The sequence below is a fragment of the Melopsittacus undulatus genome, chromosome 4 (assembly GCF_012275295.1).
Source record: "Melopsittacus undulatus isolate bMelUnd1 chromosome 4, bMelUnd1.mat.Z, whole genome shotgun sequence".
In the NCBI taxonomy this organism is placed as follows: domain Eukaryota; kingdom Metazoa; phylum Chordata; class Aves; order Psittaciformes; family Psittaculidae; genus Melopsittacus; species Melopsittacus undulatus.
The window spans coordinates 89,321,824-89,343,413 of NC_047530.1; the positions used below are offsets into that span (position 1 = coordinate 89,321,824).

The following is a 21,590-nucleotide window of genomic DNA, read 5'->3' on the forward strand; positions in this document are numbered from 1 at the left end:
TATCAGCTCCAGTGCCAGTGCACAAGAGCTGCTGCGGGTAATGCAGCAAGAAGCAGCTGGGCTAGGAATAGGACCCCAAAGTCCTGCTCCTGGTGGCACTTCCACACCACATGTCTGTCTAGACTGAGAGGGAGCCTGCCTGATCCTTGTGCTGTCTCTGCAGTTTGGTGTTGCTGCTGGAGGAAGCTGGAGGAGATGCCTTGAAGAGATGTCCCTGAGGCATCTCAGGATGTGAATCCTCCATGGCAGGTGAACGCTTGGCCAAAGCATAGTGTTAAATCAAGGCTGAAAGCAGGCAGGGATGTAAGGCACTTCCGTCACTTGACTTGGGGTCCAGCAGCTGAAAGGGGGTGAGAGGGGAAGTTTGTCCCTGCTCAGCCCATGCACACTTGGGCTGCGAGCAGAGTTGCAGCTGCAACTGGTCCAAGGTGTCCCTGGTTCCTGGAGCTTCCTCACACCCCATCCCTGCTGTGGGCTTCCTGTTGCCACAGTCACAGCACTTTAGGATTTGGGGGTTCAACTCCATCCCTGCCCTTCTGAAGGGATGACCTTTCCCACCAGGAGCCTTTCTCTCCTTGTCACTGCAAAGCCCAGGGCTGGCTGCATGCTCACAGGGGACCACAGCACCCCTTGGCCAGGCTCAGCAGGAGCCCAGCTCTCCCTCCAGCTGCCAACAGAGCATCCCTCCCTCACCAGCTGCCCCGCACTGGGCCTGCAAACAAACAAACAAACATCCCAGTACCAAACCCCAGCAACTCATCCCCTCCAAACGGCTGTAATTACAGCACGGCAGCTGGTGAGCAGTGCTTGAAACCTGGTGTGTAAACATGGTTTTCTCTACCGCCGCTCAGGCAAAAGCAGCCTCCTTCAGGGGAGCAGTAATTTCAGGAGGGGGGTCCACGTTGTTGCGGTGAGGGCTGTGGCCGGAGACTTTCATCTCGGCCTTTTGATGCAGGGTAGGAATAATAGATGGCAGCTGGCAACACCCGACCTCACTGCACTGCCTGCTTTGGGCCATTTTCCACCTCCTGGTGGGTAGCTGAGTCTCCTTGCCCTTCCCAGCCCCTGGGCCAGCTGCTGGCTCCCTCTCCCTTGCCAAGGATGAGTGAGGGCACAGGGAATCTCAAAGAGCTGGGTCTGGCTGGTACCAGACATCCAGGAGCTCAAAGAGCCATCTCGTGCCCGGAAGCTCTGGCAGCCAGAGGCACGAAGGGATATCTCAGCCACATCAATACCCTGGGCCACATCATCACCTATCTTGATCCCTTGCACCTCTGCTTCCAAGGCTGTGACTACTCCGGAACCAACAGACCCAGAACTAGTGCTCAGATGCCTTGGTCATGGGCTCCCTTTGAGACCAATCAGACATGTAGCTGCCCACAAGAAGAGGTGACCAGAAGAACCCCATTGATCACTTCTTGCAGAGTGAGCTCAGGCTATCACATGCAGGATGTGTCCCTCTGTGCACAAGGATGCTACATCCCCTGCTCCTGTCCCTCATACCTACCTGGAGGCCCCTTCAGTGCCACTGAAAAGGAGAGGAGGCTGCATGGCTGGAAGAGGGTGGAGACAAGTGGTGGAGTGAAGAACAAATGCACCAGTTGGGAGAGATGGGTGCAGGAGACCCTTGCTCCCTGCCATGCCTCCCTGCCCCTCCAGTGCTCCCTGATATACAGAGCTGAGGACTGATGCCCCCAAGCTTTGGGTCCCTCTGCCCCAGCACTAGCTCACCATCACTGTGCGCCTCCTCAGCTCCTGTCCGTGCCCAGCTCCTGCTGCTCGCCCAGCCTGGTATCACCAGAAGCTTCCCATGATGAGCCTGGTGCCGTCGGGTCCCTCTGGGGAAGGAGGTGGTGCATGTCCTGCTGGCATGGGGAGGAGTGCTGCTTTCTGCCGTGGCACCATGCGGGAAGAGGGAGGGACAGGACAGCCTGTGCTGCTGCAGTCACCCCACAGCAGTGCCAGGCTGAGCGCTGGCAAGTCCAGCACTGTTGCATGCCAGACAGGCATGGCTCTGGGCATGGCTTTCCCAGGACACGCAGTGGCAATGCTTTGAGAGACGCTTGGTTTTGTGGGAGCAATTCCTGCTGGCCGTAACGCCCAGATACCACGTGCTGAGCTGTGCATACGGCAACAAGGGGACAGCGCTGGGCACATGGGTGGTGTTTTCCAGGCACCTCAGGCTGGCTCTCTGCATAGTGCCAGGCTCTTAGCAGAGGGCATTCGTACTATGGCTGGATCAGACTATCTCAGCACACCCTGGCAAGGGCACTGACCTGTGCTGGGACCATTATTGGGAGCATCAAACACAAAATTGCCTTATGTCCTGATGGCTTGATGCCCTCTGACATCCAGAGCCAGGGTGCTAAATCCACCACCCTGGTCCACTTCCAGCTCAGGAATCCACACCTGCCAGAACCCCCTTCCCCGCGATCAGAGGGGTGGACACCATCTTCCCATTGCTGTGTGGGAGAAGGGATGCTGTTGCCTTCTGGGGTGCTCAGATAATGCCCAGTGTCAGCCCTGGTAGGCCCATTGGAGGTGTTGGCTGTCCCACTGCCAGGTGCTGCACGGAGGATGCACATGGTCCAACTCCCTGCTGACGCTGACGTAACTCCTGGGAGGCAGCTGGGAGTTGCCAGAGGGAAATTGGCCCACATCAGTCAGAGCACTTGGGGAGCTCTGCGGAGTGGAGGTAATTGTTAAATGTGGGCTGAGATAGGCTGAGCGGGGAGGGCAGGAGGCCAGGGAGGTGGCAGACACCTCACCAAAGCTGGCTTGGTTTACACAAGTTAGGCTTTGTTCAGTATCTCCCCGAGGTTTTGTGGCTGGGAGGTACCACCCCGTGCTGCTCTGATGACAGGGAGCCAGGCAGCTGCTTTGCAGAGCCTTGCAGAACCTTCCCCAGCAGCTGTACAGGACCCAGTGGTGATGGGATGGGGGCACAGCAGGGCTGCCTCAGGTCCATCCCAATGACAGGTGCCAAACCTCCTGTGAACAGCGGCCTCAAAAACCCTTGGGAGAGCAGCATAAGGTGTGGGGGGTATGGAAGGGATGAAGCCTCCCTGTCTGAACAGGGGGACAGTCATCACAGCTTGCCTGTGTCCTGGGCAGCCTTTGCCTGGAAGCCAGGCTGAGAGAAGCAGCAGCAGCAGGCTGGAGGTTGTAACCCACCTTGTTTTGATCATGGTCCTGACTACCAGCAAAAGCATCACCTGGGACAGAAGTTTTAGTCCATGTTGACTTCAGACCCAGGGCACAGGGATGCTGAGAGCTAGTAACATCCACGGGGTCAGCCCACAGTGCCCATGGTCCCCTGGAAGGACACCAGAGGATACCTGTAGTTGGGCAGGAGACAGGCCCTGGCTGCTGAGACAGCTCCTTTTGCCTTCAAGCCTCCATGTGCATGCTTGAGCCCACTATAGATGATGTTCTGATGGCTAACAGCGCTGGGATATGGCCTCTCCATGCTGGGGGAAGATTTTGCTGCTTGCAGTGGTACCAGCCAAGAAGTGAAGATCTATCACTGCCTTGGATAAACAGATTAGGTCCCTCTTGTGACAAATCTCCTTGGCACTGGGGTCTATCTGGGTATCTACCTGGATTGTTCACTAAAGCACAACTCTTCCCAATGGGCAGCCTCAGCTCCCTGACATGTGCCCTAGCTTGGTACATAGGATGCCCACAGTGCAGAGCTGGCTCCTGGCACCTCTATCCCTTTCCATTGTCACACATCATCAAAGCAGAGCCTCCTGTCCTGCAGGTATAACCTGCCCTTGTCCTTGTCCTGGCACTGCCTCACACATGCTGTGCTCAGCCACGTAGCCACGCTCTGTGTAGTTTGCCGCCAGCACCCTCCAGCCCGTGTGTCACCTGCAAACCTGGTTGGTGGTGATGCCACCTCCCTGCTTGCTAGCGCCGCAATCAAGCCTGTGTCTTCAGAACCGTCAGTATGGCCCTGCCAACACTACCCTGCCTTCTGCCTTGTTGGCCTCCCTCCTTGAGCTGCACGTCCCCAGCACCACACTGGCACAACTCCAGCACATCCCCTGCAACCAGCCAGACAGAATGTGTGTCTCTGCACTAAAACTCTGCAACAAGAGGCAAGGGCCTGGCCAGCTTACATGCTTACTCTCACCAAGCCAGGCTGGGGCTCAGGTTCACAGCAACACCACTCCTCTCCCACCCTGGGTCCATGCCCACCAGTCCCCATTCGCTCCTCAGCTGTGGCTACACAGTGGAGATCCCAGCGGGGAGACATGCCCCTGGGCTCTTCTGCTGAGCAGATTCCTGTGCTCAAAGCCAGCCTTAGTCACGCTTCTTGCTTTGCTGCAGGAGTGTACATCAGCCCCTTGGAGCCTGCCTGCCCTGAGGCTTTGCTGGCTCACGTAGAAGGGTCTGGTTTGTGCAGCACAATGGCCTTATGGTCTGCAAGAGGCTGCACAGCATCTCACAGCATCCAGACCTCCCCAGCTGCTGACACAGACCCCAGGGTCTTTGACTGTCCCAGGTTCTGCAGACACAGCCCATTGGCCTCTACTCTGCCTTCTACTCATCTCTGCCTGGTCCCCAGTGTGGGACAATCTGTTCTCTTGGTCCTTCCCAATACATCCAACCCCTGGATTTCCAGGCAGCTGCACCCCAGTGCTTTCAATTAGGGACAACCTCCCCACCAACACCACTGCAAAGCCCTCCATGACAGTCACAGGGGGAAGAGAAACACTGCACCCGAGGCTGGAGGTGCCTTGCACTTTCTGCATCCAGATAGTGCCTGGCAGAGAAGGAGCGAGGAGCCTGGGTAAGGCAGCTCCCTACCTGCTTGCTTCCTCGGCCACAGCTCCGTGGCTGTGCTGGCTCCCCAGCACCTGCCTCCCCCCAGCCTGTGGGCCCTTGGGCAGCGTGCAAGGAGTGACAGGTGAGTTGGCAGAAGCTCGGCTCCGGCATCCCTCGGCGCTCCTTCAAAACCAAGCCCTTTGCACGCTGTGTTTCTGCTGTGACGAACCTGCAGACATCAAGGAGAAGTAATTTGCTGGGATTATTCTGGCCAGGTGTGTCCCGACTCCCACACGCCAGTCTCACCCATGCAGATGGGAAACACGTGCTCTGATGTTTCCCGACACCCAGCATCACTGCTGGCTTGTGGTCACTGGAAACACTGGTGGGGAGTTGGGTTGGTTTCTCTGTGAGGCTGTGGAGTGTCTGGGTGGGTATCAGCTCAGGGTTTGCCCTTCCCAGGGGACAGGTCATGAGACACTAAACAAGCCAGGTGCTTGCAAAGATTACCAAGGCAGCTTAACTCTGGACAGGACAAAACCAGCTCCAAAGGGAGCAGGGATGTTCTGCCCTTTTCTCCATCATGCTGGTTTGGAGCATCCTTTAGCTTTAGGCAAGTCCTATCATATACCCAAGCTGTTGTTGCTCTGAATCACCTAGTCAGCCTCCTGCTGCCATGCCAGCAGCTGATAGCCTTCCTTAACAGGGCCAGGAACAAACCCTCTGGTCTGGTTTCCAGGTTTCCCTGGTCTTTGTCAATCCCTTAAAGCTTTTAATTCGTGGCTCTGGAGCCAAATCATTCTGTCCCATCCATCCTTGACATCCCATGCTCCATCTCATGGCAGGGTTCTAGGTTAGCTATGAGATTCTGGGCTCAGGGAGGAGGATCGCAAGCATGGCTGGTAGGGCAACTTGGTTTCCCTGTATCATGGTCCCTCAGCAGGAAAATCATTCTGGGAGGCTCAGTGTTGGCCGTGCCTGTTGCAGAGCTGGGCTGGTGGGCCAGGGCCTGGGGACAGGGACATGGCCAGCTCCTGCTGACTTAACAGGAGCTCTGCTGGGCATTGAGCAGGGACACAGGGCATGTCCCTACCCCAGCATGGAGCAGCTCAGTGCCATGCCCCAACTAGAGATTCTTCCACCCAGCTAGGGTCTTGGGCAGAGGCAGAAGCCTCTCCCAGGAGGGTTTTCCAAGGAAGGGATGCTGAGCCAAGCTCCTCAAACCAGGCCTCTCCCACTGAGGCAGACAGCAGCCCCTGTCAGGATGGGCTGGGAATCTCTTCAAGCAGGCACTGCTGCAAGCTTCTCCATCACCCAGGAAAGCCGCAAAGGGACAGCCAGTGAAGGCACATGCTCCCCAGCATCTGGGGAGGTTCTGGCATGCTCAGCCGTAGCCTGGGCTTGGTGACAGGCGGGCTCAGCCCAAGGTGCTGAGTCGGCTGAATCCAGGCCAGGATGCCTCCTGCACTCACAGCAAGCCAAGAGGCTGAGGGTGCCCCAGAGTCAGGGACCAAATGGCAAAGGCAGTATCCCACAAGCCCCCCACTCCCTACCCAGATCCCACCATCCTTCCTGGGGCCAGCCTGGCCTGTGGAGGCTGAGCAGTGGTGCTGGTCGCTGGGAACACCCTGCCTGTGGCTTTCCTCCTAATAACGAGGGGATGACGCCATGTGCGCAAGCTGTTCCTAAGGGAGGAATGTCCTTTCTTCCCGTGCCATGTGGTGGCCAGATAAGTACAGGCCTCCAGCTCAGCAGCCTCTTCACGGCTTGCCTTCACAAAGTGTACCTTCTGCATCTGGCCTGAGTGCTCCACAGCTGCTGGGGCTGCATCCTCCCTCTTCCCAGAACATCTGGGCCAGGCAGCACTGAGATGGCAAAGCCAGAGATACTGTGAGAGGATGGGACGCATTGGGAAGGGATAGTGCTCCATCTCCTACAGAGAGTGACTGGCACCAGAGACCCTTCTGCAACTGGAAGGGGGATCCTGTGGCTGTCTGTCATGCACATTACACTGCAATAGTGGTCCTGCTTATATGGGTATGGTGCCCTTCTGATATAGCTATAGGGACCCCCACTTAGGCGTCTACTGGGAATGCCTTTATACTTTGCCAAGGACCCCTTTGACCTTGGAGGCTGCCCACGTGTACACAGGTATTTCTTCACCTCCCTCTGCCCAGCAATAAAGATGGGGTCCCAATGCAATAGCCCACAGTGTTGCAGTTCTGCAATAGGACAATTCGCCTGTATTCCCAGGCCTCAGGGCTGCCTTCGTAGCCTTGTCTCCACTGCCCAGAGTGCAGAATTGCTGCTGTGGCAAACACTCATGAAAATAAGCCAGGGGAGACAGCTTCTAAAACCGCAGTGGGCAGGAGAGCCTCAGAGGGCAGGCAGGGATCTCCAGTGCACAGCTAGCTGCTAGAGTGAGCAGAGCAGAGTGCGGCTCTCCCTTCTAGGCTGGAGACAGCGTGTCCTCTACTGGGAAGCAGGGAGAGGACCAGGAGCTGGGTCAGGAATGGGGACGAGTCAGAGCATGGGGAAGAGGCTCTGACAAGCCAGCAGACCCCACCTGGGCTGTCCCAAGGATGCGTTGCAGGGCCAGGGCTCACCCCACTGCTGCTCCTCACCTGCCAGTCCCTGGGCACCCGTTTCTCGCCCGAGGGGTGCCAGGCTCTTCCTCCAGCAAGCTGGCAGCATGGGGAGCACCGAGCAGTGCTCTCTACCCTGTGTGCCCCGTGTGCTGGGCACGCACAGGTGGGTGGCCGGGGTGTGCAGCACAGGTGTGCAGGCGTGTGCGTGTGCATCCACTGCCCTCTGCTGAGGGAGCGCCGGCAGCTCACACTGCCGGGAGCAGGGCTGTGCTCGGGCTGGGGCTACGCACGGGCAGCCTTGTGAGATCTAATGGGACCTCTCACCGGGTGCTGTTTTCTGGCCCCAGCCTCTTGACCCTGGCTCTGAGGTCTTGTCCCCATGCCGAGGGGTTCCCGGCTGCTCCTAGGCTTCCCTCTCCATACCTTCCTCGTTTAGAACTGAGCTGGGTCTCTCCGTTTCCCTCTTCCTATTATTTGCTTGAGAGGGTGTATGTGCAATTATCCATCTATTTTTTATTTCTCCCAGCCCCAGACAAGCAGATCCGTGTGTATTAATGTCCAGGAGCAGGGATGTACCAGGGACCCAGCTGTTAGGAGTGGGATAACAGCCCACCTGCCCAAGTTGGCCATGCCAGTGGTACCAGAGCTACCTTCTGCAGGCCTGTTCCCCTCCACCCTGCCCCAGAGGTGTGGGGCATTTCTTCTCAGCTCTCATGCCCAACTGATATAGCGGCTGATCACAACAAGCCAGCAGGGTCTAGCTAGGCATGGCCCAAATGTGATGCTGAGACAGGGCAGGAGGGTGGTAGCAGGGCCAAATCCAGCCTCTCTCTGCTTTGCTGCCTGGAGAGTCTCGATGGGTCTATGGGGTACATTTAGCTGCAGATGTGCTGGAGAGGAGCTGCTCCCCCTCCCCACATACTGTTAATTCTTTATTTTTTTCCATCCCTGTTCAAGGCCAGGTTGGACAGAGCCTTGGGTGACATGGTTTAGTGTGAGGTGTCCCTGCCCATGGCAGCAGGGTTGGAACTAGATGATCTTAAGGTCTTTGCCAACTCTGACTATTCTATGATTCTATTCTCTTGATGCTTCTCTGTAAATGGGGCACTTAATTCAAAGCCTCTGGAGGAAAGGAGGTGGGGATCTCTGGTTACCTCTGCACTTGTAAAACAAACAATCCCAGGGCATTCCCAGGCACAGCAGAGGGACAGTCCCCATGGGAATTTTTAGCAGTGCCCTGGTGTGCTTTTGACTTGGGCCAGCTTGCACTGATCAAGGCAATTTTTCTTCGTGGCTAAGGACTTAGTCTGGGTCAGGGACAGCCCCAGCAGGGTCTGGCACACAGGCTGCCCATTCGCAGTATGTTTGTCACAGCCTGAAGATGGGCTGGCCCATGGCAGATGTCCTCAGGGACAGAGAACAACCTTGGTTTTGTTTAACTTAGTGTAGATCTGTAAAGCATCCTTCCCAGAGAGCCTGGTGATGGGCATTTTGGAAATACAGCACCACTGACCGTGGCATGTCTGATCCAGGCATGTGTAAGGGTGTCTGGGTAGAGCAGCTGCCAGGCAGGTAGCAGCAGTGGGACTCCACTGCAGATCTTGGCTGGAATGAAGACCAAGGAGACTTTCAAGGGCTGTGCCATGGGACATCAGGCAGGGGGAATGGCTGGGGACAGATCCTATGGGTGTGATGGGGTGGGAGTCCACCCATCGATGACCTGGGACAGCCCTAGCCCATGTCCCTCTACCCTGCCTCCCCCATGTATCAATAGCAATGAGGTTTATTCACATGCTTACAGAAACACTGCAGTAATGCCCAAGGGCTTCCACGCTCAGGACCTTGCCGGGCATCACTTTCCCTCTCCCACAACGGCCATACAACACAGGTTGTGTTTGCATGACCACCAGGCCTGAGGACAGGGGAAGGACGCATGCACACGTGTGTGCTTGTGTCTGCGCGCGTGTGCACACGTGCCTGTGCCGGGCAAGCACCCTTGGCGTGCTCCGTACCCGTGTTTGTGCTGTGCTTGCCATGTGCGTTTCAGGGCACGTGTGGGATCTGGCAGCCCGGTGCGGGCGCTCTGTGTGGGCAGGGGGTGTTTTGCTCAGCACATGCCTTCACCTACGGTTGCGGTTTTGATGCAGAGAAAGACCGGGCTTTTGCTGTCAGTGTGCGAGCGCGTGTGCTCTGTGGGTGTTGCACACACACTGTGTGCAGCCTGCATGGATGTGTGTGTGTGTGTGCCGTGTGTGTGTGTGCACGTGCATGTGTGTGTGTGCACGTGGGTGAAGTGTGAGCTCAGTGTCTCAGCTAGCTGCTGCTCTGGCTGCTGGAATCCCTGCCTCCCAGGCCATGTTATAGATGAATACACTTGAAAGCATTTTTTCCCCCTTAGCCATCAGATTTCACTGAGAGAAGAAAAGGAACTGGGCACTTTATCTTCATTAGCAGCTGGGAGCCTCTTGGGACGGCTTTTGTCTGGGAGATGCTCCCCCCGCCCCTGCTCTTATCCCCTGTCCTCACTCATTAGCCTATTCCAGAGAGGAAAGGGGCTGGCTGGCAGGGTCCTGAGTCTCCTCTGCACCTCCATTCTGACTGGTCATCATGTGCCACAGCCCTGTGGCCTTCTCCATCCTCTCTAGGCAGCAGGACCGGGGGAGAGGAGACAGGTTCCCTTGCTTATCTGCTCTGGGAGGCCACAGAGCCATTTTAGGCCTCAAGAAGCCCCTTTAGTTGCAAGCTGCTGCCACCCCTGGGGGCTTTGGCCAGTATTGGCTCAGGGTCTAGAGGGGTTGAGGACAAGGTTGAAGGTGGCTCCATGCGCAAGCACCCTGGGAAGGCTGGACCTGGATAGGCTGAGGGCAGCCCGCATCCTCCTAGATCTGCTCATCACCGGGAAGCCCACATCCTTTGATACCCGGTAACCATGACAACTGCTGTGGAGCTTTCATCCTGTCCCCAGGCCAGCTACCACAGGAGTCCTTGCAGAGGGGAGCAGAGGGGTCTCAGGGCAGAAGCTTTTCTTGAATCACTGCTGCATGTGGGGTGGCATGTGGGCTGCATTTTGCCTCACTGCAGAGGCCTGGGGCAGTTTGGAGGGGAGACTGCACTGTTCTCCCTGGGGTGCCAGGGCATCCCTGGATGGAGCCAGGGCTGCTGCTGCTAGGAGAAGGGCAGGGTGCTGGGGCCACCTTGGCTGTGGGGAGGGCTCTGGGGAAAGATGGGGGCAGAGGCAGTTTCTGTTCCCCTCCTCCTAGCCCAGATGCTGGGGGTTCACTGAGACAGTGAGGCGGGGGTGTTGGGGGCAAACTGCCTTAGGTAACATTCCTTCCCACTTAAAAGGAGCCATAAATCACTCATTCTTTATTAAAAGCTCTGCCCAACCAGGAGAGAAATGTCAGGAACATAAATCAAATCCACTGCTCTCTGGCAAGGGTCCTGGCTTGCCAAGGACTGCTCCCTCCACTGTCCCCAGGTAAGGCACAACAGCCACACTCTTTGTATCTATCTCCATGGATGAGAGATGGGGATGGAGGTCAGGGTTGGATGGTGGGAGCTCTCGAAAACCAAGCCTCCCGGTGCAAATCCTTACCCCAGGGGCTTGTAAGGAACAAAAGCAGGGCTCATCCAGGGGGCTTTTGTGGCCTAAGTTCTCCACTTCCCTCTGCTCCTCAGGACTGCAGGAGGAGCAGGGCAGCACCTTGACCAGCTGGGTGCAGGGATATAACAGAGGTGCCAGCGTGGACCAAGCACAGCCACAGGCAGAGAGCAGCCTCCCCCTGGAGCTGCCAGAAAGGACCCCTTCTCCCTTCATCTGCTCAGTGGTGAGGAGAGCTGACCTTCCTCACACAGGCCAAGGCTGGCCTTCCCTTTGCTCAGGAGCTGAAAGACCCCAACTGAAGCCAAACACCCCCTGCAACCTCCCTGACATCCTGCTGCCAGTAAGGATTTTGCCCTAAAAGATGGAGACTAGCGCCATTCCTGCCCACCCCGGAAGCAGGGCTGTATCAGGTAAGAAAAATCTCCATCCCAAAGCACAAGATACCTGTACCTGCCTGCATGGAGAGGGGCCTGGGCAGGGAGACAGAGGTGGGAGAGAGCCCGAGCAGGAGAAGTACTCGCTTACACAGCGTTAGAGCAGGCAGCATGGAGGTAGCTGTGCTTGCCTCGCCATCTCCTGTTTTTCCAGTTAGATGCGTGGCTTAATATAGCAGCACTTATGTTGTAAAATATCGCTCATAAAACACAAGGGATGTGCTGTGTGGGAGCGTTCACAAGCCAATCCCCAGCTGCTTTTTGATGTTAGCTTGGAAATTGCAGCATCCTGGCAACGGCTGCTCGCTGGGGTTTGTGTGCAGCCAGGCCAAACCTTCCCCAGGTGTAAGCCTGCAGAGAACTCCAGGCTCTGGATGAGCTTTCAGGATTTCCATCCACTCCAGGTTCTCTGACTAAAGCGAAGAAGAGCTGTTGAGGATGCTGTGGGATGGATGTATGTGCAAACCACCCACACATCTCAGCCCACCCCTGGTACCATGGAGCTGGTGCCCTGGGAGCCTCTCCTTAGTGAGGAACATCAGGTATGGGGCCCAGGGGGTAGGCAGTGACCAACAGCACCCACTGCTGCTGCCAGCACTGGCTCTGAATACCAAGGGTGCAATATGTGTTTCTGTCATGGGCTGATCCCCCATCAGCTGTGCTGGTGGGAGAAGTCACTGCCTTGATGCTCGCAGCAGCACTGGCCTTTCTCAAATGACTTCCCCAGAGAGGGAGCAGGCTGATAAAGAAACTTGCTCAGGCAAAATCAGGCCATGCTCAGGCAGTTTGCACACAGACAGGCATCCCCATATGTGATGGCTGAGCACCATGGGCCTCATCCTGCATGGAAGGTTTTGGCTCTGTGGGGTACCACCACACTGGAAGAGGCAGCCAAGGATAGTTCATCTTCCTCTCTCGTTCCAGGCCTCAGCTGGAGAGGGAATGGGCTGAGGGGGAAAGAAAGGGGATGAGGGGAAAGGAATTGGAATCATCTTGCTTGGGAAGCCGCTGGGACTCTTCCATCAAAGGGAAGGAGCCCCTAGGCGCAGGCCTGCAGGCTTTCATGAACCACTTGCTGCAAACCCTGGCCCCCATGGGTCTGTTTATCCTGGCACAGGAGAGCCCATAAACCTCATCCTGGAGCTGGCCCATGAAGCACGGCTTTCCTCCCCACTGCAGTGGGCCTGGGACAGCCTTCCAGGGGCAGGAGGGGGCTGCCAAGCCTAGCCAGAGCATGGACATTGCCCCACTGGGCTGTGGGGAAGGCGTCCCCTTCCCCACATCCCTGGAGCCAGAAGTGAGCTCTTCTGCTCCCATCATCTCTCCAAGGCTGTGCTCAGTCCCCATGCAGCATCCCTGGAGCGACTGAGGGTCACCAGGACACAGGGTACTTGTGGTGCCACCACAGCTGCTCCTGGACCTGAGAAAAGGTCCCAGGCTAAGAACAAGGGGCTAGGAGTGGTGTTGAGAGCTTGTCACCACAGCTAGCTAGCACCCCCAGAGGTCCTGCCCCGTTAAGTGTGTCTCCTCGCTGGGCTGATCCAAGGTCCTCAGGAGTTTCCCACGTTCCCTCTTGCCTGCCACCCATCATATTTTGCATTTCTCCCTCTATCTTATCTCCCTGCTGGCTCACCCCTTTGCAGCTGGTCTCTTGTTTTCCCTCTGCCCTCTCCCTTGCTCCTTGGCCCCACCTGCTCAGCTCCAGCCCAGCTCCCATGCTGAAGGACCACGAGGCAGGTCCCAGATAAGGACCAGACCAAACAAGAACCTTTTGTGCCACACTGAGCTCATCCGGAGAAACTGGATGAAGACCTGACCTGGGCAGAGCAAGAGCAACGCATGGAGGAACCGAGTGGTTTGGTGTTTCTGTGTGGTGCCTGACACGCAGCATAATCCTGTCTCAGTTTCCCCACTTCTCTGAAAATCATGAAGGATCCTCACAGCAGCATCCTTCCCTCGAACAGAGGAGGGAGAAGGGTCTGTGCTGTGGGCTGAGATGGGGAGGGAGGACACATGTCCTGCTGAGAGATGCTGTCAGTGCTGAGCCCTGCGTGCACAGCAGGGCTGGCAGCCATCAAGTGCAGGGAATAAAATTCCCCCCCTCCCGTCCTGCTGCCGGGTTAATATTCCCTCTAACGACAGACGGCTCCTTTTATCCTCTCTTGCGCTCCCGCCAGTGATTTAATCTTGGAACAAGCCGTGATTATTTCCTGTACAGCTGCCTCCCTCGCTTCTACCGCAGACCAGGCTTGACAGCATCCCACCATGCAAGGAGCAGACCCTTCTCCAGGAGAGGAGGCCAAGAGACCCTCTCCAACTCCCTGACTGCCCAGTCCCTGTGCCCCTGACTGTCACACGCTGGGGGTGCCACCGGGAGAGGAGGAATGGTTTGTGATGGAATACCTGCATGGAACTGCATGGCAACGATCAGGGGAGAAAAGGGGCTAGGAAAGGCAGTGGATTTCTTGAGCAGGGGGTCTTCCAGATCCCAGCTTCATGGGGCAGGTCTAGGGCTGTAAGAAGAGGCTGGTGGGTCTCAGATTGGCTCCCTGGAGTTAGCACAGAAACACCTATCCCTGGATCCAAGCTAAGGTACAGAGCAGCTGGATCTCAGTCTGCCAGTCCTCAGCAGCCCTGAGCCAAGCCCCACAGAGGCAATGAGATGTCAGGGGAAGGATTTACCCTCATAGTCCTTTGCATCTCACGGGGCTGCAGTGCTTGAGCACATGCATCCCCACCTCAGGACCACAGATCCTAGGGTCCCATCAACAGCCACAGAAGAGCTAGTGGCATGGCCTGCAGCAGCTCCAGAGGGTCAGAGGTCCTTGGGGACCCACACACAGCTGGCACAGGCAACATGCTTTACATGGCAACAGGCTTTACATGGAGAGCTTGGCAGGGGCTGGGACTTTTTCCATCCTCATCTGTGCAGTGAATGCAGTCAGGCCCAAGCACCAGAAAAACATGGTGCCAGAACACCACTGAGGACAACATCCTGAGTCTCCCTTGTGTGGCTGTTGGGGAGAAGGCTTCCAAAATACTGGATCAATATCTACCGTCTACATGCAAGAAGGCAACTTCCCGAGTGGCTACTGGGGAGGTGAGATCAGCGAGGGTCAGTACTTGTCACCAGAGCATGTGGACAGGACATGCATGCTTGTCTTTCATGTGTGCACTACCTGGAGGGCTGGGGAAAGCCATCATACTTTCCCGCTAGGGCAGGGAAAGCCAGGCAGCAGGAAACCAGAGCTGGCCCAGGGCCACCCCAGCAACAGCAAAACGTGGGGTGCAGCTCCACCTGGTGGGCAGCGAGGCCCCCCCGAGTGTCACCAGGTCCCTTTGGCCACCAACCTGGAACAAGGTGCCCCAAGAGCTGAACCTGTGACCCTGCCATCTCTGTCACCGCTAGGAAAGAGAGGGGATGGCAGCCTCACCCCAGGGTCTGGATGCCAGGGCAGCTTCAGCCTGTGGATGCACAAACTGCTGCGCACACACAAATGCACCTCGGCATGCACACAGCCTGTGTGGTGAGCACAAGGGACGGCTCGTGCAGTGCCAGCTGTGCCCCTGGGACCCAGACTTTGCTCGTTGAAGCTCCCCATTGTGCCTCCAGGAGGAAGTTAAACGACGAGACCTGTAATCCTGTGGGGATGGACTGCTCAGCTCCTGCTGCCCAGGGAAGTGTGGGAACAAGCCTGATCTGGAAGCCAGGAGTCCTGGTCTCAGCACCCAGCATCCTACATGATGCTGGACCAGTCTTTGCCGCCTGCCATGGAGTAGCACAGCTGCTTTCCTTGCCCCATTCTCCCCTCTGCCCTCTTTCCCCTGCTCCGGGATGCTCCTCACACACAGAACTCCATGACACCCCTTCCATTGCAGAACAAAGACCTCAACCCTTTCACCCACAGCCCTCTCACTGCCAGGAGGCCCCAGAGATGTCCTCACTTCTGTGTAAGCTGCAGGCTGGGAGCTGCTGGATCTTCACAGGCAGATGATGGGTAGCAGGAAGGAACTGCCACCACCAGGACATCAACCAGACACTTTCGCTCAGCCAAGTGGCAGCCTCTTCCAGCTATGCCAGTGCCCTGACAGCCAGAGAGGCTGCCCAAAGCGGGGAGGAGGCAGAGAGCTGCTGTGATGCCCTGAGCACGGAGCCGCGGGCCCCAGACAGCCTGGAGTTGGGGAAGGGACCCCGAGCGGCGCAGGGCCCGGCCCGGGGAGCTCCGAGAGAGGCTGCCGCGAGAGGGCAGCACAGGCACCGGCCGGCGGCTCCCCGGAGACCCCCGGTACTTGCGGGGCGCGCACATCCCCGCCTCGCGCCTTCAGGGACTGCAGCTCAGCGACCACCCGCCACTTCCCGTGCTAATGGAGCCCTCATTGTCTGCGGAGGGGGATAATTAGCGCCTTCATTAACCTCCATCAGCCTGCAGCTGTGTGGGTTTCCTCCTGCCACCATAGGGATGTGCTGGCAGGCATTTAAACAGCTCATGGCTATGCTTGGGACTTTCCTGTTACACCTTCCTGTCCCATTCAGAGATGAGACCTTCTTCCCTTAAGGATTTTAATAGCAGCAGACCTGGGAGGGATGTGGGCTCTGGGTATAGCCGCTGTACCATTCCCCATCCTTGCCCCATACCAGTACTTGCCTCCCCACCAGAAGAAGCTGGGGGATGCCTAATGCCAGGATTCCTCTCTCTGCTCAGGGATGAGGAAGCAGAGATGTGTTTCCATGTAGATTCAATGCCTGCTCTGCCTTGCACGGTTTCCACCCAGAGGAGCTGTGTTTCTCCATCTTTCTGAGCCATTCCCAGCACTGCCGTTCAGCAAATGGCAAGACAAAAATAGCTTCTCTCCAGGGGCTGCAACAGGGCTGCTCGACTTGGCTGTGCAATGCTCCATTCTGACACGTGAACCCCAGGGCTGGCCTTCGTGCCGGGACTGCAAAAGCTCCTCCAGCCATCTTAGGTAGGCACTGCCCCCCACCCCAAGCCACGCTAAGGAGGTGTCACAGGTTAAGCCTGGATCAGCTGCAGTGTCTGTGGGAAAAGGGGAAGGATGGAGGAAGATCAAGGATGGAGAAAGGAGAGCTGCCTGGACTGGGGTACCCAGAAGCACAAGCAGGTTTCTCCTCCCTGGGTGCTGCAGACAACCTGCCAGCCAGGTCCTCTTGGGCTTCTCATTGCTCAGGCAGGAGTGCTGGGGAGGTTGTGAGCCTGCAGTGCGGGCTTGGGAGGGGGAGCAGCAGAGCTGTCAGACCTGCTCACTGAGAGATGTACTCAGACTGTGAGCTCCCTCTCCATGGGTAAAGCAGCACAGCACAGGATCTGGCTGGCCAGTTGCTGCCAGGGAGACAGTCCTGCTCCCTGCCTGCCTTTGCCAATGCAGACAGACCACGCACAGCAAGTGAGCTATTAAAGAACAGCTCCAGTCAGCCAGCAAACACACACTCATTCATCATTCTGGAGCAGGCAGGAGGAAGTGCCAGCTGCTTTCAGCCAGGACCCCTCACAAAGTCCATGCCCAGCAGCTCAGCAGTCTGAAGGGGAACTGGGATCATACTAGGGGGTCCAGGACCCTGCAAAATGCCTTTTTTATGTCCTGGGAGCACTTGGAGAGCTGCCCCACCCCAGGCTGGGAGCCTGTGTGTTTCTGAGCCACAGCCACAGCCCCAGCATGGCAGCATCATGCAGAGAGAGTTTGGAAAGGATGTGAGGGTTCTCACGGACTTCACCATTCCCTATGTTCCCACCTGCACTGGACAGGGAGAGTTGCATGACTCTGTGCAGTGGGAGGCTCAGCTCAGGTGGGCCTCCCATTGCTGCCAGGCACCCACAGGGAACCATGTGGTTCCTGCAGGTCAACAGTAGCTCTTTTACAGCCTTCGCACAGTACTGCCTGGGTTCACCCCTGCTTCTCACCACTGGTGCTGCTGATCTCTCCACCTGTATCCATCCCTGGAGCCCAGCCAGCTGTGCTGGGTACCAGGGTGCTCCAACTCCCCATCTGGAACAACTCTGATTCAAGACAGGGATACCCCTTCACAAAGCCCAAATTGAGGGCCTGGACAAGAAACCATCACTTTGTTGGTGCTAGCATGTAGCTGAGGTATGTGTTATCCTGACTGGAGTGACCCTCGGCAGCAAAGGATCTGTGGATGCTAATAGTGTCCCAGGAAAGCCTTGCCACCAGCAGCTGAAGATTTGGCCATGGGCAGGAGCCTGAGAGCAGCTTTGAGACTGACAGTGAGTGGAGCCCTGCTCTGTTCTTCCCTCACATCCAAAGACATGTCATTCCAGATGCCTGGGGTGGGAGGCCCTATTCCTTGGGGAAGGGAAATGCTGCCCTCCCTCATGCTTTGTGCCTTTCCTTGACGACTATTTACAACCAAGACCTAAAGGAAGAGCCAAGCAGCAATGGCTCTAAGGACATAGTTTGTGCTACATCATTGCCAGCTTCAGGCCTGAAGCCTTAAGTGCAAAACTCAAGAGCAGGGAAAAGATCCTCCTCTTTCACGTGGAAGAACAGATGCCTCCAAAGTAAGCTGCAAAGCTTCTTCTTTACCTGCATAAGAAACATCCTGCTGTTATCACAGGGCTTAGGTAATTCCCTAGTGCCTGCAGGAAGCCCTTGCTGCTGGCTTGGGCAGGGACTATGGGCTCACTGGCCTCCTCTACCCCAGACCTGCTCCCACAGTGGTGGACAGGCTGCAGGAAAGAAAGGAAAAACTGGCCCTGGAGCTATTTCTGCTGCTCACAGCCAAGACCTCAAGCTGCATCACCGAACAGCCCCAAGCGGGATTTTTAAACAGGCTTCAGCCAAATCTGCCTCCTGGGAATGGCAGGAGATGTGCACTCACACACTCACACACACACACAGTGAGATGCTCGGTGCGGTAACAAGAAGCACAGGCTGGGGAAGGCAGAGGAACTCTCTGGCCCTGTCCTCTGTGTAGAAAGCTGCAAAGCCCAGCTCAGCACTGCTGAATATGAATAGCCCTTAATGTGTTCAGAGAAGCCAATTTGGGAGAGCTCACACAGGCTGGGGGCGGCCTCCTGTGTTTCAGATGAAGCAATTTTACTCCAGCAGGAGCAAGCAGTATGCAGGAAGGGCTCTGCTTCCTCACCTGCAAAATTCAGCTGTGGATTTCTGATGAGACCATGTTTGCATGCGAGAAAATCAGTGAATCCTCAAACATGCAAAGAGAGCAAAGAATACAAGCTCCTTCCCATCCCCTCCCTAGGGTTCCTCCGTTTTCCCAGTAGGTTGAAGCCAGCTCCGTGTACCTAAAGGCACTGACTTAACCTTCATCAGAAGCCTTGTCGTCATTTTCCTCCTCTGTTTTTTGTACCCCTGTACCAACTCCTCCTGGTTACTTCAGCCCAGCCTAAGCTTGACTTGGTTGGGTGGTGCTGGCCCAGATTTGCTTTGATTCTGGCCACTCCCAAAGCAAACCTATGTGTCTGGGGGTCTGTGTGCACACATGCACATTCTCTGCAGATCCAACTGAGGCCTCCGGCAAGGTAACAGCAGGACAGGGCTGGCCGCAGCACAGGACACATGGGAATGTGACTGCCCCTCTTCTCTGCCACGGAACAGAGGCCACAGCCTCTGCTCTGCCCCCACATGAGGCACATCAGCCCCAGGCTGATCGGGAGGCCCAGCTGAAGGTCTGAAACCCAGCTCTGAGCCTGCACTTTCATTGCAAACACCTCCTGCATCAGCAATGCAGGAGGAAGTGGGGGGGGGGGGGGGGGGGGGGGGGGGGCTGGCTTAGCTCCTCCAGGTTGATAATTCATTACTGCCTGTTAGCCCAGATCCATCCAGCAGCAGCTACATCCTGGCACTGACATGTGCTCACTTCACACATAAAATGCTGTATCAAAATGCATCATCTAGACATTCTCCATGAAACCCTCCCCAGCTGCCTCTCCCAGTGCTTTACATTCAGGAGCAGTCCTGGGAACTGGGGCGTTTTGTTCTAATGGATGCCTGGCACCTGCTGAAGCAATCAGAGCTGCAGGATCCATCCTCCAGCTCATGAGAAATACAGTCAGATCTTCCTGCAAGGGGCAGGACAGCAGCAAGCAGAGGGTGCAGGTTTCATCCATACCATGTTTGGATCTGGAGAGGGAGAAGCAGGCTGTGTGCATGTGGGTGGTTTATTGCGTATCATTTTGCAATGATGCAGAAGTGCAGCATCTCTCCTCCCCTGAGGGCTTTGGGAGCCTGGGGCAGCAGGGCTGGCTGGTCTTGCCTTGGGGACCTGGAATAGGCTCCTTCCCCTTTCTCCAAAATCCCTGACTTTGGTGTGATGCTGGTGACCATCATCGTGGTGGTAAATTTCCTCTCCAGGGCTGAATGAGAAGCAGGATAGGCTGGGGGACCCAAAGCTTGCACAACAAGACTGGGTGTGCTCCCCCCAAATTGGGTGCCTCCTGACCCCCTGTAGAGCTGTATCCAGGGTTGGGCTTGGTCTCATGAGACCTGGGACTCTGCCACAAAAACCAGATCCTTCCTGGTGGCTGTTCAGTCACAGTCAGCCTTTCCCCAGCCCCAGGCCTTCTCCAGCTGACCCCCAGCATACATTCACAGTCTTCTTCACTCCTCCTCATCCTCCCGTCTAGCATTCTCCATGGCTCTTCTTCCTCCCGTTTGGAGATCTGCTGGTGTGGGAAGGTTCATCCCTCACCTTGCAGGTAAGAATACAGAGCTGGACGTGGGTGAGAAAGGCCAATTTCAGAAGACCCTCTTCCTCTCCCCCAGACCCTTCCTGTGCCCCCTGTCCTCTGGGACCCCCTCAGGGCCTTGCCGTCTCCCCATGTCCCTAACACAGAGGGCTGAAGGAGCTGTGACACCACCGCAGGTACCAGCTACACCATCCCGGTGGGAGCGCCAGGCTCCCCCCCATCGGTGAAGGTCACGCCGGGGCGGCGGCCGCCCAGCAGAACCTGGCCGGTCTCCGCCGGGCTCCCCCCCCCACCTCCACCGCCCACCAGCGAAGGGGCGGGTCGCACCAGGGGCCCGTGCGGCTGCGATTGGCTGTGTGCGGGGAGGCGGGGAGCGGCGGGGCCGCGGCTGGCTGCAGCGGTGGGCGCGGAGCCCAGAGCGGGCGCGGCGGAGCATCCTCGGGCATTGCTGCCCCGGTGCGGGCCGCCTTCCCCACAGCCCCCGGCCTCCTATGGGCGGTGCCGGCCCTCCGGCCCCCGCACGCCCGTCCCGCTCGGCGTTAGCATGGGCACGGTGCTCTCCCTCTCCCCCGCCGCCTCTTCGGGCAAGGGCGGCGGCGGCGGGGGGCTGCTGGCCGACAAGGCACCGGGTAGGGTGCCGGGCAAAGGCGAGAGCCGGCTGAAGCGGCCCAGCGTGCTCATCTCGGCGCTCACCTGGAAACGGTTGGTGGCTGCCTCGGCCAAGAAGAAGAAGAACACCAAGAAGGTGACGCCGAAGCCCGGTGGCGGGGCCCCACCGGGGGCCCCGGGCCAGCCCGACCCGTTGGTGGTGCAGCGCAACCGCGAGAACTTGCGCAAGTCGGTGGTGGGCCCGGCGGAAGGCGGCAAGCAAGGCCCGCTGGCCGTGCCGGTGCCCACCGTGCCCTCGGCGCCGCAGGAGCTGCACCCGGGCTCCGGAGGGGGCAAGCCGCCACCGCCGCCACCGGCCGGCAGCCGAGCCCCAGGGTCCCCGCGCCGCGTGGTGGTGCAGGCGTCCACCGGCGAGCTGCTGCGCTGCCTGGGGGACTTCGTGTGCCGCCGCTGCTACCGCCTGAAGGAGCTGAGCCCCGGCGAGCTCATCTCCTGGTTCCGTAGCGTGGACCGCTCGCTGCTGCTGCAGGGCTGGCAGGACCAGGGCTTCATCACCCCAGCCAACCTGGTGTTCGTCTATCTTTTGTGCCGGGAAGCGCTGCGGGGAGAAGATATCGGAACCCAGGCTGAGCTGCAGGCCGCCTTCCTCACCTGCCTCTATCTCGCCTACTCCTACATGGGCAACGAGATCTCCTACCCGCTCAAGCCCTTCCTGGTGGAAGGCGACAAGGGGCGCTTCTGGGAGCGCTGCCTGGGCATCATCCAGCGCCTCAGCGCCAAGATGCTGCGAATCAACGCGGACCCGCACTACTTCACGCAACTCTTCCAGGACCTCAAGAGCGAGGGCGAGGGCGGAGACGGGTCCAAGCACTGGACGATCAGCCTGGATCGCTAG

General features: G+C 57.6%; 1 protein-coding gene across 1 annotated transcript; it reads left to right on the forward strand.

Annotated features, from left to right (window-relative positions):
- The first annotated feature begins 20,613 nt into the window (after positions 1 to 20,613).
- Positions 20,614 to 21,590, forward strand: CDK5R2 (cyclin dependent kinase 5 regulatory subunit 2). Its single transcript, XM_005154086.2, has one exon. The coding sequence runs from the start codon at positions 20,631 to 20,633 to the stop codon at positions 21,588 to 21,590; it is 960 nt and encodes a 319-aa protein (XP_005154143.2). The 5' UTR covers positions 20,614 to 20,630.